General features: G+C 41.2%; 2 protein-coding genes across 2 annotated transcripts; one reads left to right on the top strand and one right to left on the bottom strand.

The window, feature by feature from the left end:
• Positions 1–364: 364 nt before the first annotated feature.
• rbp5 (retinol binding protein 1a, cellular) lies at positions 365–3,989 on the top strand. The gene is made up of 4 exons (XM_030073131.1): positions 365–955; positions 1,397–1,581; positions 2,548–2,649; positions 3,501–3,989. The coding sequence occupies exons 1-4, from the start codon at positions 880–882 to the stop codon at positions 3,552–3,554; spliced, it is 417 nt and encodes a 138-aa protein (XP_029928991.1). The 5' UTR covers positions 365–879; the 3' UTR covers positions 3,555–3,989.
• A 2,228-nt stretch (positions 3,990–6,217) lies between these two features.
• Positions 6,218–12,934, bottom strand: LOC115374253 (tumor necrosis factor receptor superfamily member 5). The gene is made up of 8 exons (XM_030073093.1): positions 12,805–12,934; positions 12,432–12,557; positions 11,970–12,116; positions 11,747–11,840; positions 11,159–11,235; positions 9,284–9,391; positions 7,471–7,620; positions 6,218–6,885 (listed from the first exon to the last, which is right to left on the bottom strand). Exons 1-8 carry the CDS (start codon positions 12,872–12,874, stop codon positions 6,704–6,706), a joined length of 954 nt encoding a protein of 317 aa, XP_029928953.1. The 5' UTR covers positions 12,875–12,934; the 3' UTR covers positions 6,218–6,703.
• Between the last annotated feature and the right edge of the window lie 771 nt (positions 12,935–13,705).

Raw genomic sequence — 13,705 nt, 5'->3', positions numbered from 1 at the left:
CAACAGTGAGAGACACTAGGTTTTAATCACATCATTTTGAATCTATTTGTCAAAGTATAACATCTGTTCTGTTTGACATGTGACAAAATAAAATACCTTTTCAAATCAGTGAGGCAAAATCATTTCAAACAGAAGGCTGTAGCTCGAGCTCAAGCATGAGAAAGTTTGAAAACCTCAACACTTTAAGGCACAGAGCACCGGTGGAGATGGCAGCAGTGGTCAATAATCCCAGGCTGCACGACTCTACATGCAACAACTGTCCCACATCTCCAACAGCACCTCGTCAGCTACACTGTTGGGATCTGAAGCACCGCCTTTGACTCCGACTAATCGCTCAGGAAAACATTAGAAAAGATGAACGGGACTGTTCCCCCCCGCCGGCCCGTCCCTCTCCGCATGCGGCCACACAGAAAACCGTCTGTTCCCGGTGGGGAGCGAGTGAGCGAGGGGGGGCGTCATTAATTAAGACGGAAAGGAGCCGCTTTGGGATGCAGATTATGGAAACATTGCCATGCATCCCGTGGGAGTTCCCAGAGTGTTAGTTAAATAGATTTTGCGCTGTCAGGGTGGATCAGATTTTGCAGCACAGCGGAGCCTGCGAGGTTGAGCAACAAGCCCGCACAGCAGAGGCGGTCGCGGTGGATGCAGCCAGAATCGCGACGGTGTAATTTTACGCGCACTTCCCGTCTGCAGTCCAATCCCGGCATTATCCAAAAGTTACATAAGTGAAATTGATATCAAGCAGCGCCGTGTATGATCAGTGAGCAACAACAGGAACACTTTTGGCAAAACAAAGGCGGACAAAGGGGCCGCAGCGTGTAGGGTTTCGGTTCGTTTTAGAGGTTTTGTGGAGTTTACCCCCTAACCAAAGGTGAAAAAATGTCCAAGCCTAATTACTCCGGGACGTTTCATATGGTTTCTCAAGAAAATATGGACTCATACCTGGCAGCGTTGGGTAAGAGCATTTGCTATAATCGCACAATCTACTTTCATTTACTGTTTTAAGTTGCTTTTTTAAGGAAATTAATTTACATTCTCCTCTTACAACCTCAAGCATGCATTAAACTCCTCCTTCCTCATTGTGCAGCCTTTTGTTCCTTCAGGTTTTTGTGGTCAATGAGATTTTTCCTTTGTGTTGTTTCACTTATTTCACTGATTTAGATAATTTACCATCATCGACATCACCATATAGACCATGTTTGTGCGTAATGCCACATCAGTGTAATGGAAATTATGGTACCTTGTCCTTTACATGACCCCGGACACACAGACACGCTCACACAAAGGGTGTGTATCTTTACAACTGTGTATGTGTGTGTGTGTGTACCCCGTTAAGAGACGGGATTATATAGCTTGTGTCAATTAATTTTCTTTGCACCGACTTTTTCTCTGTCAGATATTAACTTTGCCCTGAGGAAAATAGTGTGCATGCTGAAGCCCACAAAAGAGATCACCCACGACCCTGTGACCGGGGCGATGAAGATCCGCACACTCACAACCTTCAAGAACTTTAACATGGACTTCACTATTGGACAGGAGTTTACTGAAGACCTGGGGCCTGTTGATGGCCGTACCTGCCAGGTGTGTGACTGTATTTTTTTTTTTTTTTAATGTGTGTTTCTCTCCCATCAGTGTGCATACTAACATGTTTGGCTGAGTGCAAGATCTTGATGACACTGTGCATAAAATTAACTTGTAATTCAGGTTCGGACCTGTCTGCTCAGTGTCTGGTTGTGTGACTGTGGGCGGCTGTGGCTAATTTGGAACGGGTGAGAACAAGAAGTTTAGCTATGGCTGTGGCTCTGTGTTGTAACCACCTCCTTAGAGTCTTGTATGTGTGTGAGAGAGAGAATTGGACATCCCTTCCATATTCCCATCATTCCTCTAAATCTCACACTGAAACCCTACTTGGCTGAAAGTTGTCTAACATCAGCAGTTTTGGAGGAGAGAGCAAGAGATTTTATTTTAATTGGGGAAAAAACTTTGTTAAATTTTTCAGATTACAAATCTATTCAGAGAGAGGTGCATAAATCAGGATTGGCTGAATTTGGCTCCACCCTTGAATAAGAAACAAAAAATAAAAGCCTATGCACAAAAACAAGTAGTGGAGTAATTGCACCCTTTGTGGTCTGACTAATTGAAGAAAGTTGAAGCACGCTCAAAATGTAACTTGATCAACATTTTCTACATAATAAGAGAAAGTCACACACTCTTTACCCCTTTACTGTGTTTGTAATAAGGATGAACATCTCTGCCTCAGTGCCTTTATGAAACAGTAAGTATTAGCCTCCTCAGAGCAACTTTTCTTCCCATATCACCCACAAAGACGGGCCTCTCTTACCCCTTTTCCACCAGCATAGAACTGGTTCCGTTCTGGTTCACGCATGTAATTTGAAAATAAATTGGTGCAGAACCTCAAAAGTTGGTTCCCAGCTAGAACTAAAAAATAGTGGGGCCTGAAGTGGGAACCGTGACATGTAACAATGTGTGTGGACTACTTAACATACGAATGGCACATACCAATACAGCCTCTGTGTGTTTGTGCAGACAACAATCAGCTGGGAAGGGGACAAGCTGCTGTGTGTACAGCGAGGCGAGAAAGAGGGAAGAGGCTGGACGCACTGGCTGGAGAACAATATGCTACATTTGGTAAGGATGCACTGTATTGTAGGAGGTGGGGGGTGGCAGAACAAGGAAAGAAAATATAGGAAAAGAGATTATGAAATTGATACACACTTGAAATGTGGGATGGCATGCAAATCAGACTGGATGTGGAAGTTACTCTTTGCTCTAATATCTCACGCTTGCACGCGCTACATTGTGTAAGTGTGAAGGACAATGTCTGTATAAAGAGGTTTCTCTCCTGTAAAATGCTAGAGAAAAGAACACCTGAATACATTGCTTAGGATCTAGGAAGATGATTGGACCTTGGCCTTTTGGTTGTAAAAGAGTGGGTCTGTGTTAAGCTTGTAGGTCACCTGTCGGTGCTAATAAAGATTTCAAACAATCGGTATTGTTCTACTAAGTAGCTCTCACAGGATTTCTAAGACCACTGTGTTAGTGAGGAGCAAGGAAAAAACAATGCACTGCTAATCTTGTGTTCCAAATCCAGGAGAGAATTGGGAAAGAAATGCCAGGGAGGATCAGCCATTAGACGGTGGATTTTACAAAGTTACACAAGGGACGAGAACGGATGGGGAGCGGATGAAGGGGGGCCCAGGGAAAGGGGGTGTGGGCTCAAAGAGGAGGAGATAAGTAGGAGGTGGAGGGGTGGGGGGTGGATTACTAGGTCAAGGGACGAGGCGAAAGAGAGGGGGGTGCATGAGCTTGTGTTTTGGACACAGTCCCAGGTTTGTGAATCACTTATTTAATTCTCCTTTGATGTGCCAATCAAATAGTCTCATTGATGTTCACTCCTCACCATCTCCACCCCCCCTCCCATTTTCTCTCTCTTACACAACTGCCTTTCCCTCAACGCCCCCTCCCCCCCCCCCCTGCAGGAGATGAGAGTTCAAGGAGTGGTGGCCAAGCAGGTCTTCAAAAAGGCGGATTGAAGTCATTTTAAAGGGGTTCTACTCTGTAAACCAAACTCCTTATTCAGAGAAAATAGCATGGGACTTGGATTAAGGAATGCCATAATTTTTATTATTATTATAGTCAATGATGTTTCACAACTTCACATGAAGGATAAGACTGAGGACCCAGGGATTGAATGTTTCTACACCAACTCCCATTGTGTATGTCAGTGATGTACACTCATGTGCTTATCACTGTGAAAAGAAAATGCTGTATTTACACATACTGTGCTCTATGTGGTTGATGGTACTAAAAGTGACAAGTTGAAAGAATGTGGTACAGAGCAGAGCAACTTGTGCAAACATTCCCTGTGTACTTCCTAAAATCGTCACTATGTCCTAAACAAATCATATCTGTTGTGCTTCACTGCTGTATCTTAATACATCTTCAAAATGTTAGATGCCATGAAATAATCTTGTCTTTTTGTGTTATTTCTCCCGTGTGTTTAACATTTCCTGGAGTCAAGCTGTTATGAGTGACTCGTGAGCGTCAAGGGTTTTACAGTGTTTAAGTCACATGTAGTTTTAAAGAAAACGTTGGCCCCGAGCTTTTTTTGTACACATAACTGCTTTTCGTCTATAATTTCTTCACCTGAATGGCCAGTTGTAAGTGGAGGAGGAGCAATATAAGTTCTACACAAATTATATAACATAAATTTATAAATATATACTTTACATTACAGATATAGGTCACTGTTAAACACAGCTCACATTCAGGAATACATCAGGGGCCAGATGTATAAATGCTGCATATGCACAGAAACATGCATGCATTATTTTCTACACACAAATCAATATTTATTTTTGATTAGAAAGAATGTGTGATGAGAATGTGTGTACCTTCCCCTTAGACTTCACACCATGTGTACACAGAGTTTTGGCTGCAGGCCGGTGGGGAAGTGGTAGAAAATAACATGAAAGTGTCAATTTATATGACATTATTATTGCAACTTTATTATTTCAATATACTAAGTGTCCTTGCTATACAATTTCATGGTGCATGATTTTGTACAAGTCTTTGTATGTTTGCACTTGCACAATGTCAGACATAATATAGATGGATTCATAGGTGGATTTATTTAGAGGCACATGTGTAATCAATTAATAGTCATTATGATGAGTGCTATAAATATGCTGAGCCACGCGTAATGGCTGTGCGGAATGACATGCAGCAGTGGCAGCTCTGGTGCTATTAAAGGATTTTGCTGCCCTTTTAGCTGCCTTATCTAAAAAATGAATGAGCAGTAAGAGGTATTAATATGGAAGTGTGCTAATTAGGGGTGTGTCAACCTCCGTTCATGGCTGATTGTGGGAGTGGGCATTAGGCTTGTGCACGTGCCAACAATTACACAAAGACCGAGATAATTAAAATAGAACTTTGTGTATGCGCGGCTTTACAAATCTGAAGAAAAGAGTGTGTGTGCATATTTCTGGCTTTGTACATACACAGTTTTAGTTGTGAATCTACCCAGAGTTTTACACATTTGGCCCCAGGTCTGTATGAGTACTATCGGCACTCGTGAATCAGTAATGAATGTGACCCGTGTCAAGCAGTGAGCCGTGCAATGTTGTAGTTGTTTTTATCAGTGCAAATGAAACAAGAAACACCAGTGAAACATGCCGCAAAACAGTTTCGCGGACAATAAAATAAGTAAAGAAGACTAAAAGATGTTGAGCTTTTCGTAAAGACTCAAAACAGTGAATGTGAACTACAAACTTGTGAATGCATCAGTTTAAGGGAATCATGCAAATCACAAGATTCAAGATATATGTAAATAGGTGAATGGCGCAACGTATTTTCCTATAAAAGTTTAGATGCATCAGTAACAATGATCAATGGTTTCTGAGTAACCTGACACCAAGATTTACAGCCACTGGTTTAGGTGTAGAGGCAACTCAGGCTACGTTCACGCAGCAGCTGGAAATGACCCAAATCTGATTGTTATTATTTTTTTCAGAACTGATCTTTCTGTTCACATTCATCTCTATAATGTGACCCATATCTGACATCAGTATGGGCAGAACAGACCCAGCATGTTCACATTTATAAGCATGCTGCTGAACAGCAAAAAAATGTCATTTGCATGGCAGATCATCAGCTGTTCAGTCTGAGGGCAAGAGGGGAAACAATCTCTCATAAGTCTATGAAATTTGTAATCTCCTGTCTCCCTGTTGTTGTTGCTGCTGCCCTCTATATTTTGTTTTGTCCACTACTGCTGACAGTGAATAACAACACTCTGACAGTGATGTGAGTGTGCTCAGACGGAAGAATCCACATAATTTCTGATTCATACAGCCGTCACATCACCAGGAATCAGAAACATGTCTGATTTAGGACCACATATAAAAGTGGCCCAAATCAGAATTGAAAATGTCAGATTCAGTGTTTTACTGTTCACATTGAGGAAAAAATCAGATCTAGGCTGCTTTATACTGGCTGCCTGAACGTAGCCATAGTTCCACACCATTTGAACTACTGATTTATCATTAAAGTCCTAAAGGGGGCAGCAGACAATCAACAGCGACCTTCAGCTCAGAGTGCATGCCACCAGCATGACCTGTGTATCTGTCTACTAGAGTCCTCATGACTCAGAGTGCTGCTGGATTTCTGTGAAACCAAGTAGATGATACTCTTTTAGCTGTAACCCACGTGTAAGCTAGTCCCTGATATATCTGGGTATACTGAAAACCAGCACCTCTCTGGGTCCTGAGGACTGGAGCTGCTGTCTAAGATATCCTAGTCCATGTATTTGCTCTGACATGTTGCATAAATGTCCACAGTTTTAAGTAAAAAAAATGTCCCAGCATCTCCATGTGGAGGAAATGCTCAGTCTGATCTCCATCTATACTTTCCAGTTCTTGTCCACCATAGATCCATCCATTCATTTTCCACACCAGTTTATTCCTATTCACGGTCACAGGGGGCTGGAGTCTATCCTAGCACGCACTGGGTGGAAGGCGGAGCAACACCCTGCTTGCCAGTCCATCACAGGGCTCACACACACACAGCCACACTCACACACATTCACGCCTATGGGCAATTTAGAATCCTCAGTTCGCCTGACCACACCTTTGTGCCGTGGGAGGAAACTATAGATCCTATGAACAAAATTTTACCAAGGAGGGAGTTATGTCCCGCACCACTCATCCTCCTGCGGCTCTGAATGGTTTAAAAGGGAGTTCCTGGTGCAGTTTCTTGCATTTCCATTAACGTGATTGGTTTCTGCAAATTGAACTGTAGCTTTCAGTGGTGTTCTGGGAAGGCTGCTCTCCATGCTGTCTTGTGTGCAGAAGCTGATCACCTTATCATCTGGGGAGGATCATAAAATCAATATTCAGTGTGACTATCCTTCAACTTGATGTTTCACTGCTGTGTAAAACGATGCTTTGCCTCATTTTATACATGATGTATTGGAAGGCAAGCGTTTATGAGCATGGATAATTGATCCAGACTAGGACAGGATTAATGATTATGGTTTCCACAATGGCAACCAAACTACAGGCCATGTTCAGCAGAATGTTTTTAAAAAAAAAAAAGTGCAAGCATTAACTGTAATGATGAGGCTATGGAGAATATGATTACAAGAAGAATAAAACAATTCAAGGGGTTTTGACTCAAGAAATGGCCTCAGTGCAAGACATACATTTGCAATTTAATTTGTGTTTCAGGTTTATATTTATCTGATTGTAATTAAGGAACACTTTTAATAGGTTTAGAATAAGGAGAAAAAATTCCACACCTTGTGAAAGTCAAGGTCTGATTAACTTTATACTGTCTTATTGGTGCCCAGCACCACAGCACACCAATTTGTAGTGCATGGTATTTCTTTATTTTCTATTTAATAGCTAGAAATTGGAAAATTGTATGTATGTATCCCTTCTCAGAGGTTGTCACCTGAGTCAAAACGGGTTGTCTCACAGCCCATCTCCTCACAGCTCTCTTGGCAGTGACCGTTCCATTGAGTGGATTGGAAAGGTAGCTCCACGGGGCAAGCAGGGAATGGAGGTAACAGCTCCACTGGAACATCTTTAACACTGGAAAATGCTGTCAGACAAAGATGACACCACAGCCAGGGTCAGACAAAATAAAACAACAGCTGCAGCAAAAAAAAAAAAAAAAAAAAAAAAAAAAAAAAAGATAGTTTCCTTCATTGTAATTTTCTGTCCCTCCTTAGGCAGAAACACGTCCTGCCTGTTGTCCCATAATTAAAAAGTCAAAGCTAGTGGAAGTAGAAGTAGAAACATCTACTAAAGTAAAAGTAAAAAAATAGCTTATTTAAAATGTACTCAGAGTAAAAGTTACTCTCGAAAAAACAGTAACTATGTTTGGTGTGATGTTTTTCATGCAGTTATACACGCTTCAACCTATGTTCTTTTTAAGGTGCATCCCGCAAAACTGATGAAAGTTGATTGAACTGAGGACCCTGTAGACTCAATTGACAAATGTAGAATAAGCACATAATATAATGGCAGAGTATGTGGTTCTCATCGTCACTGATATGAAGCCCCTTTTTTCTAGTGTTCCATATTTTTGCCATTTGAGTCTAAATGGTCTTCACTTCCATCGACCATCTGCAATTTTTCATCGTGCAGCTTTTATTGTGAAATTTGGAGATGACAAAAAGGAGAGCAAAAAAAGTAGAACCAGATTTCGCCTCCTATCTTTGCTGACTGAAAGTTTCCACAATCTGTCACTGATCATTTGTTCTCTGTAATGGTGGTGATACAAAATGTAGTAAAGTACCATATTCAAGTAAAAATGCTCTTAAGTAAGAGTGAAACTACTTACTTTAAAAAATACTCAAAAAAGTACAAATATCCAAAAACAACTCAGTTACAGTAACATGAGTCAGTGTCATTAGTTACTTCCACCTCTGCAGCTCAACAGATCAAAGTTTGTCCTCCAGCAGTCATGTGCTGCTGGGGCGTCCAGAATACTCAACTCCTATCTGTTTACTTCTTATCAATCACTCTGACACTTTTCATTTTAGACACAAATGTTCCAGGCAGAACCAAGAGTTTTTTTCCCTAACAGGGCCCTTGATCTCCTTTAAGTCAACCACACTTATAATGTAAATTCCACGTAGTAACACATGGCTTCTTTGTAAATGTCATTTGATGAAATAACAGGACAGTTTCATCTAAATCAGTCTATGATGCATTTCTCAAAATGAGTTCTCCCGTACGAAGTGTGCGTCACATTCTACCAGATAACCGTGTCAGGAGAAGTGTGGTACAGGATGTGGTTTCTCATTCAGTCTCTGCTTCTGATCTGCTTCTAACAGGGTGTTTGGCATTTCTCACATTGAGCTGTCTGGGCAATGATACCACTGTATAAGCACTGTTACTTTGTGCAAAATCAGCAACATCACTTCTTCATGAATCAATAAACTGCGAGTCGCATGTTATTTAAGCTAATGCGGGTGAATCATGCATGCAAATTCAACTTTACCTTACACATTTTTTTTATGAGCTTGCTATAGAGGAAGTAGTGGGAGGCTGTGTCTCAGAGTATAAGCAAAGACCTTCTGCTGTCTCACATAAAAGCAAATTGCGTTTGATTATTGTGGCTTATAGTGCATGTGCTGTACGTGAGAATGATGCATGCACACCCATTTATTTTATCTTCAAAAGGCCTTCTTAACAATGTGAACAAAACACATGACACATACACAGAAAGAGAAAGCACCTACGCTGATGACACACACCTGTTTTGTAACATTTGCGTTTGGCCCTCCAACAGAGGATGCCAAGCAGGATGAGAGACATCAGCACCATTCCTGCCCACAGGCTGGCAGGTAATATCCAGGGGCACTCTGAGAGAGAGAGAGAGAGAGAGAGAGAGAGAGAAGGAGAGAGAGGGGGGAGAGAGGGAGAGAGAGAGGGAGAGAGAGAGAGAGAGAGAGAGAGAGACATCAAATAAACATTTTTTTAAAAAAGCAACATTGAAATTCCCTCATTGTTTTTTTTGTTTGTTTTTTTTTTTCATTTTGAGGCCTATTGTAGTATCAGATAATGTTTTCTTTTTTATGTGTACATAACATTACAACATTAAATTATTGTTACTGGCATTATTCTCCCACATAAAAGACCATTTTCATTTATGTCAGTTTTGCAAAAAATAATCCACACTAAAAGAGTGGTGCTGTCTTTTATTTGATGGTTGGACATTTTTTTTCTCAAGTATAATTAGGCTACATTAGGCATCTAAAACTATAGGCCATTTTAGTCAGTAAATAACTGATAACATATAATCAGTATGCCAGTATTAAAGTCTGACAAAACTCAAATGCATTTTTTTTTAAAAAAAGAACAACACTATAACCACATTTAAAATGCTATGAAATTCATTGTACACTTTACATCATCTAAAGTCTTTATGTGACTGCTGACAACAACAGCCATGTGAGGTCCACACTGAAGATTTTCACTCTGCAACATCCATCGAAACTGACCCTGTGCCACCGCGCACCACGCCCAGCTGCTTTTTCAGTCTCTCGCCATGCCCTGTCTGGACCGCTGCACATCCCTCATTGCCAACCCTCTGACGCACCAACTCTAGTCCCTCCAGCTTATTGTTCATTCACAGTGGTGCAGTGTGGCTTGCTTTAATCCATCTCAAATTTCCCAACTGCACTCTTCTCCGACACGCCTTCCTCTGGCTGATCGCAGTGAATCCACAACCTCGGTACTCACAGGCACATGAAAATATCAGCATTCGTACACCTCCAGGCTCCACACACCAACCCATGTGTTCTGCCACTCACCAGACTTGATTCCTCCTCCATCTCTCACTCTTAATTGATGAAATGACCTTCTGACTCCCTTCGCCCATCATAGACTGAAATCCCATCTCTTAAAGTAACTTCAAGTAACTCTTGTTGCTCGCTTTACTTTGAATTGATCTCTTCTCCTTTTACTTCATCTCTAAAACATCTTCTCTCTTTCACCACACATATGCTTTTTTGGACCTAGCATGCAGTCTTACAGGATCATTCAGTGGTCAAAAGAGAATTTCAGGGGAACTAGCACTGACCTCACACTCCTTAGCTCTGGTTGCTGTGGTCATATAGGAAGTGATGTTTACTCTACTGTCACACTCATTGTGAGTCATGTTATGAGAATATCGGCTAAAATTTTAAAATGTAGAAATAGTCATTGTCATTGTACACGTATTGCACAATGACCACTATGTATATGCACTATATATCTATCTATCTATTTAAGACACACAAGTTATATCACACTGTAACATAAATGTAAGTCTGTGGATGTACTGAGCAGCTCTTAGGAAGAAAATATCAGATGGAACCTTATCATTTCATTGTCATCAATAGTCTTGAAATCGCCTCTTTCATGTTTGAATGCTCCTTAAATAATGAAGTCAATACTGACATTCACTTTGTACTGTCACGATAATATGATGTGACATATACGCTTACACTCGCAGCTTTGGCAACCACTCTGACCTTTAATAATTTTATCAGAAAGCGCAGTTTTTCAAAGGTTGAGGAATGGTTAAGATATGAAAGCATGGCACACACTCCAAAGCACAGCCTGGAGTTTTAAACCTTTAGACCTACGAGATATGAAGGCGCCACACTCGGCGTCAGCAATCGAACTTCCAGGAGTTTTCAGCTTTCTTCCCAAGTCCTCACACCTGAAAAAGACATGCGTAGGGTGAAATAAAATGATCTAAAAGTGAACCGTCCAACACTGAAATTAGAAGATGAAGGCATTTGGGCTATTTTTTTTTCTTTTTGAATTTGAGTGAATAGGATCAAAATCTGTCAAATTAAAAAAAAAAAACTTTACCATGTCGGGCCCTAAGGAAGCAGCAATGACACAAGCAGATTTATATTTACAGAAACCGCCAATCTAAGATGACCTAACCTGACCTGATGCAAAGACTGATACTGAGTATTCCTGGTAGAGGCGTGAAACCATAAAGCAATGTTGCATAAGTGCGGATAAAATATAGTTTGGTCTGATAGTGGAAAGATCTCTAGATTTTACGCTGGTGATAAACAATTCAGTCACGTCTGCTTTGTGTTTATGATGACAGATCGTTGAATGCATATTGTTCTTTCATGATTAATTCACATACTAAGATCACACTAGCTCCTAATCCTTTAGTTTTAAAGGTAATATTTGTTGAGGTATGAGCTGACCTGGTATGTGACAGACAAGGTGAGTGGAAATCAGACACGTTGCTGTAGGTCCCATTTTCACATACAGCACATATTGTATCATTGGTCCGACTGGCTGGAAGGAGAAACAGGCTGTAAGATCACTGCTGTTACACTCCTGTGGCTAGGTGTGTAAACCACTTAGTACATGGGGTGCATGTAAATGTTTTTTTGTGTTTTATGATAAAAAAAACATAAAACCCACCTTTAACCTTGACCCCCTTGCCTTCAGGGCAGATGGTCACAGCCCGGCAGAGCTCACAGTCAGGCTCATTACAGTAGAAACCAGGCAGACACTCGCACTGCGTGTTTTTGGTAGCTGTACACTCCGTTAATGTCTTGTGGTTGTTTACTTATGTAGAGAGAGTATGGGAGAAAGGGATGCATAATCAGACATTAGGAAAGCAAAACAACGGAAGAAATGAGAGGAAAGAAATAAAGAAGTTAAATAAAACTTGTTAAGAAGATTTGACAGGATGTTTGGGGGAATATCATTCGAGACATGTGTCTGTACACTCAAAATGAGGGCAGACAGGGTGGAGGAGAAAGGGATTTTGTTTGTGTGTGTGTGTGTGTGTGTGTGTGTGTGTGTGAGTGTGTGTGAGACTATGTGAAAGGTTTTTTGTCTGGGTCTGTGTCTGCGTGTGCTTGTTTGCATGCAACTTACTGGAATGGCAGACCCTACACCCTTTACAGTGAAACAAGCTGTTACTTGTGGCTGTGTAATACCCCCACACACAGTCATTACACTCGGTCTTCTTAGTGCCGTCACACTCACTGCGGATGTATTTGCCTGATATTGGGGAAGAGAAGTAGATCAAGTTGCAAAAAGCAGTTAAATGAGGAAGGCTGATATGGTGAATATTACTCTGGAATACCTCACAATATACATTACATATTCACATAGACATTATATTTTCTCATTTGCACTCTGTTGGACACTGAAAAAATCTGTTGTTCATAGAAATGAGGGGGGAAAAAAGCAATGTTAAAAACCATAGAATTATCAGTAAAAGGAGAAACAGTAATATTAAACTGACCTGCAGGGCAGCGATCACAGCATCTCTGCTTGTCCCGAGAAAGAAACTCATCACTTTTGCACTGAACCATTTCCACCCGGCCGATGAGGAGTCCTCTACCTGTGTGTAAAGTCTTGAAGCTTTACACTATGATGATCTTCTCTCCCCACAGTCCTCCTGTGTCAAAATCCTTTGTCCTATAAATCACAGCTGTTAAAATAATCCACAAGGGTCACCTGATGGTCAAATCTCTCCTTTTTTGCCCTTTCTTCTAACTTTTTTTGCTTTCCAAGTCTCTCTTCCGGCAGAATAAATTAGTGTTCGGTCTCTGCTCTCTCACTCTCTGCTGTCTGCTGTGTGTGACTACAGATTTGCTTCCCCTACTCACTCCGCCTCACCTACCTCTTATGCCTTTTCTATTCCTACACAGTGGAAAACCCCAGTGACCCTCACCCACTGTTTTCCTCTCTGTCTCTTCGTCTCTCACCCTCTTTCTCTCTCTGTCTCTCTCTCTCTCTCTGTTTCCTTCCTGCCCTTGTTCTTTCAATCTGAGGTATGCTTGTTCTGGACCGTGTAAGTTACTGTAATCACTGGACCAGAGGCTACTTTCGTCGCGTTTATCGCACATGGAGAGCAACGCAAACCAGCACAATGAGGCGCTTCCTCTCTCCTCTACACCCCTTCCTCTTACTGCCTCTCCATTGTTTTCTCTGGACCTTTGTCCTCATGGGCAGGGATGTTGTTGAGCTCAAACTATTGAGACATTTTCGTGTCAGTGAGAGCCTGTCTAAAATGTCACATTTCCGTTTCTGCCTGTCTTCTAACTATCCCACTTAAGCCACATCCACAGTCTCATTATAATGAAGATCCTTAAAAACAACCTTAAATAGATTTGTAAAAATGCTTACGTTCACGAAATCAG

Source organism: Myripristis murdjan, chromosome 16 (genome assembly GCF_902150065.1).
Source record: "Myripristis murdjan chromosome 16, fMyrMur1.1, whole genome shotgun sequence".
NCBI lineage: Eukaryota > Metazoa > Chordata > Actinopteri > Holocentriformes > Holocentridae > Myripristis > Myripristis murdjan.
The sequence above is the reverse complement of the archived record's forward strand: the minus strand, read 5'-3'. Positions and strand labels throughout refer to the sequence as shown.

Excerpts from the sequence above, each read along its gene's own strand:
- rbp5 (XM_030073131.1), top strand. The coding sequence starts at position 880 with ATGTCCAAGCCTAATTACTCCGGGACGTTTCATATGGTTTCTCAAGAA. Across the intron at positions 956-1,396 it reads CTCATACCTGGCAGCGTTGG|ATATTAACTTTGCCCTGAGG; the intron begins GTAAGAGCATTT and ends TTTCTCTGTCAG. Across the intron at positions 2,650-3,500 it reads AGAACAATATGCTACATTTG|GAGATGAGAGTTCAAGGAGT; the intron begins GTAAGGATGCAC and ends CCCCCCCTGCAG.
- LOC115374253 (XM_030073093.1), bottom strand. The coding sequence starts at position 12,874 with ATGGTTCAGTGCAAAAGTGATGAGTTTCTTTCTCGGGACAAGCAGAGA. Across the intron at positions 12,558-12,804 it reads CTGTGATCGCTGCCCTGCAG|GCAAATACATCCGCAGTGAG; the intron begins GTCAGTTTAATA and ends CCCCAATATCAG. Across the intron at positions 12,117-12,431 it reads GTGTAGGGTCTGCCATTCCA|TAAACAACCACAAGACATTA; the intron begins GTAAGTTGCATG and ends TCTCTACATAAG.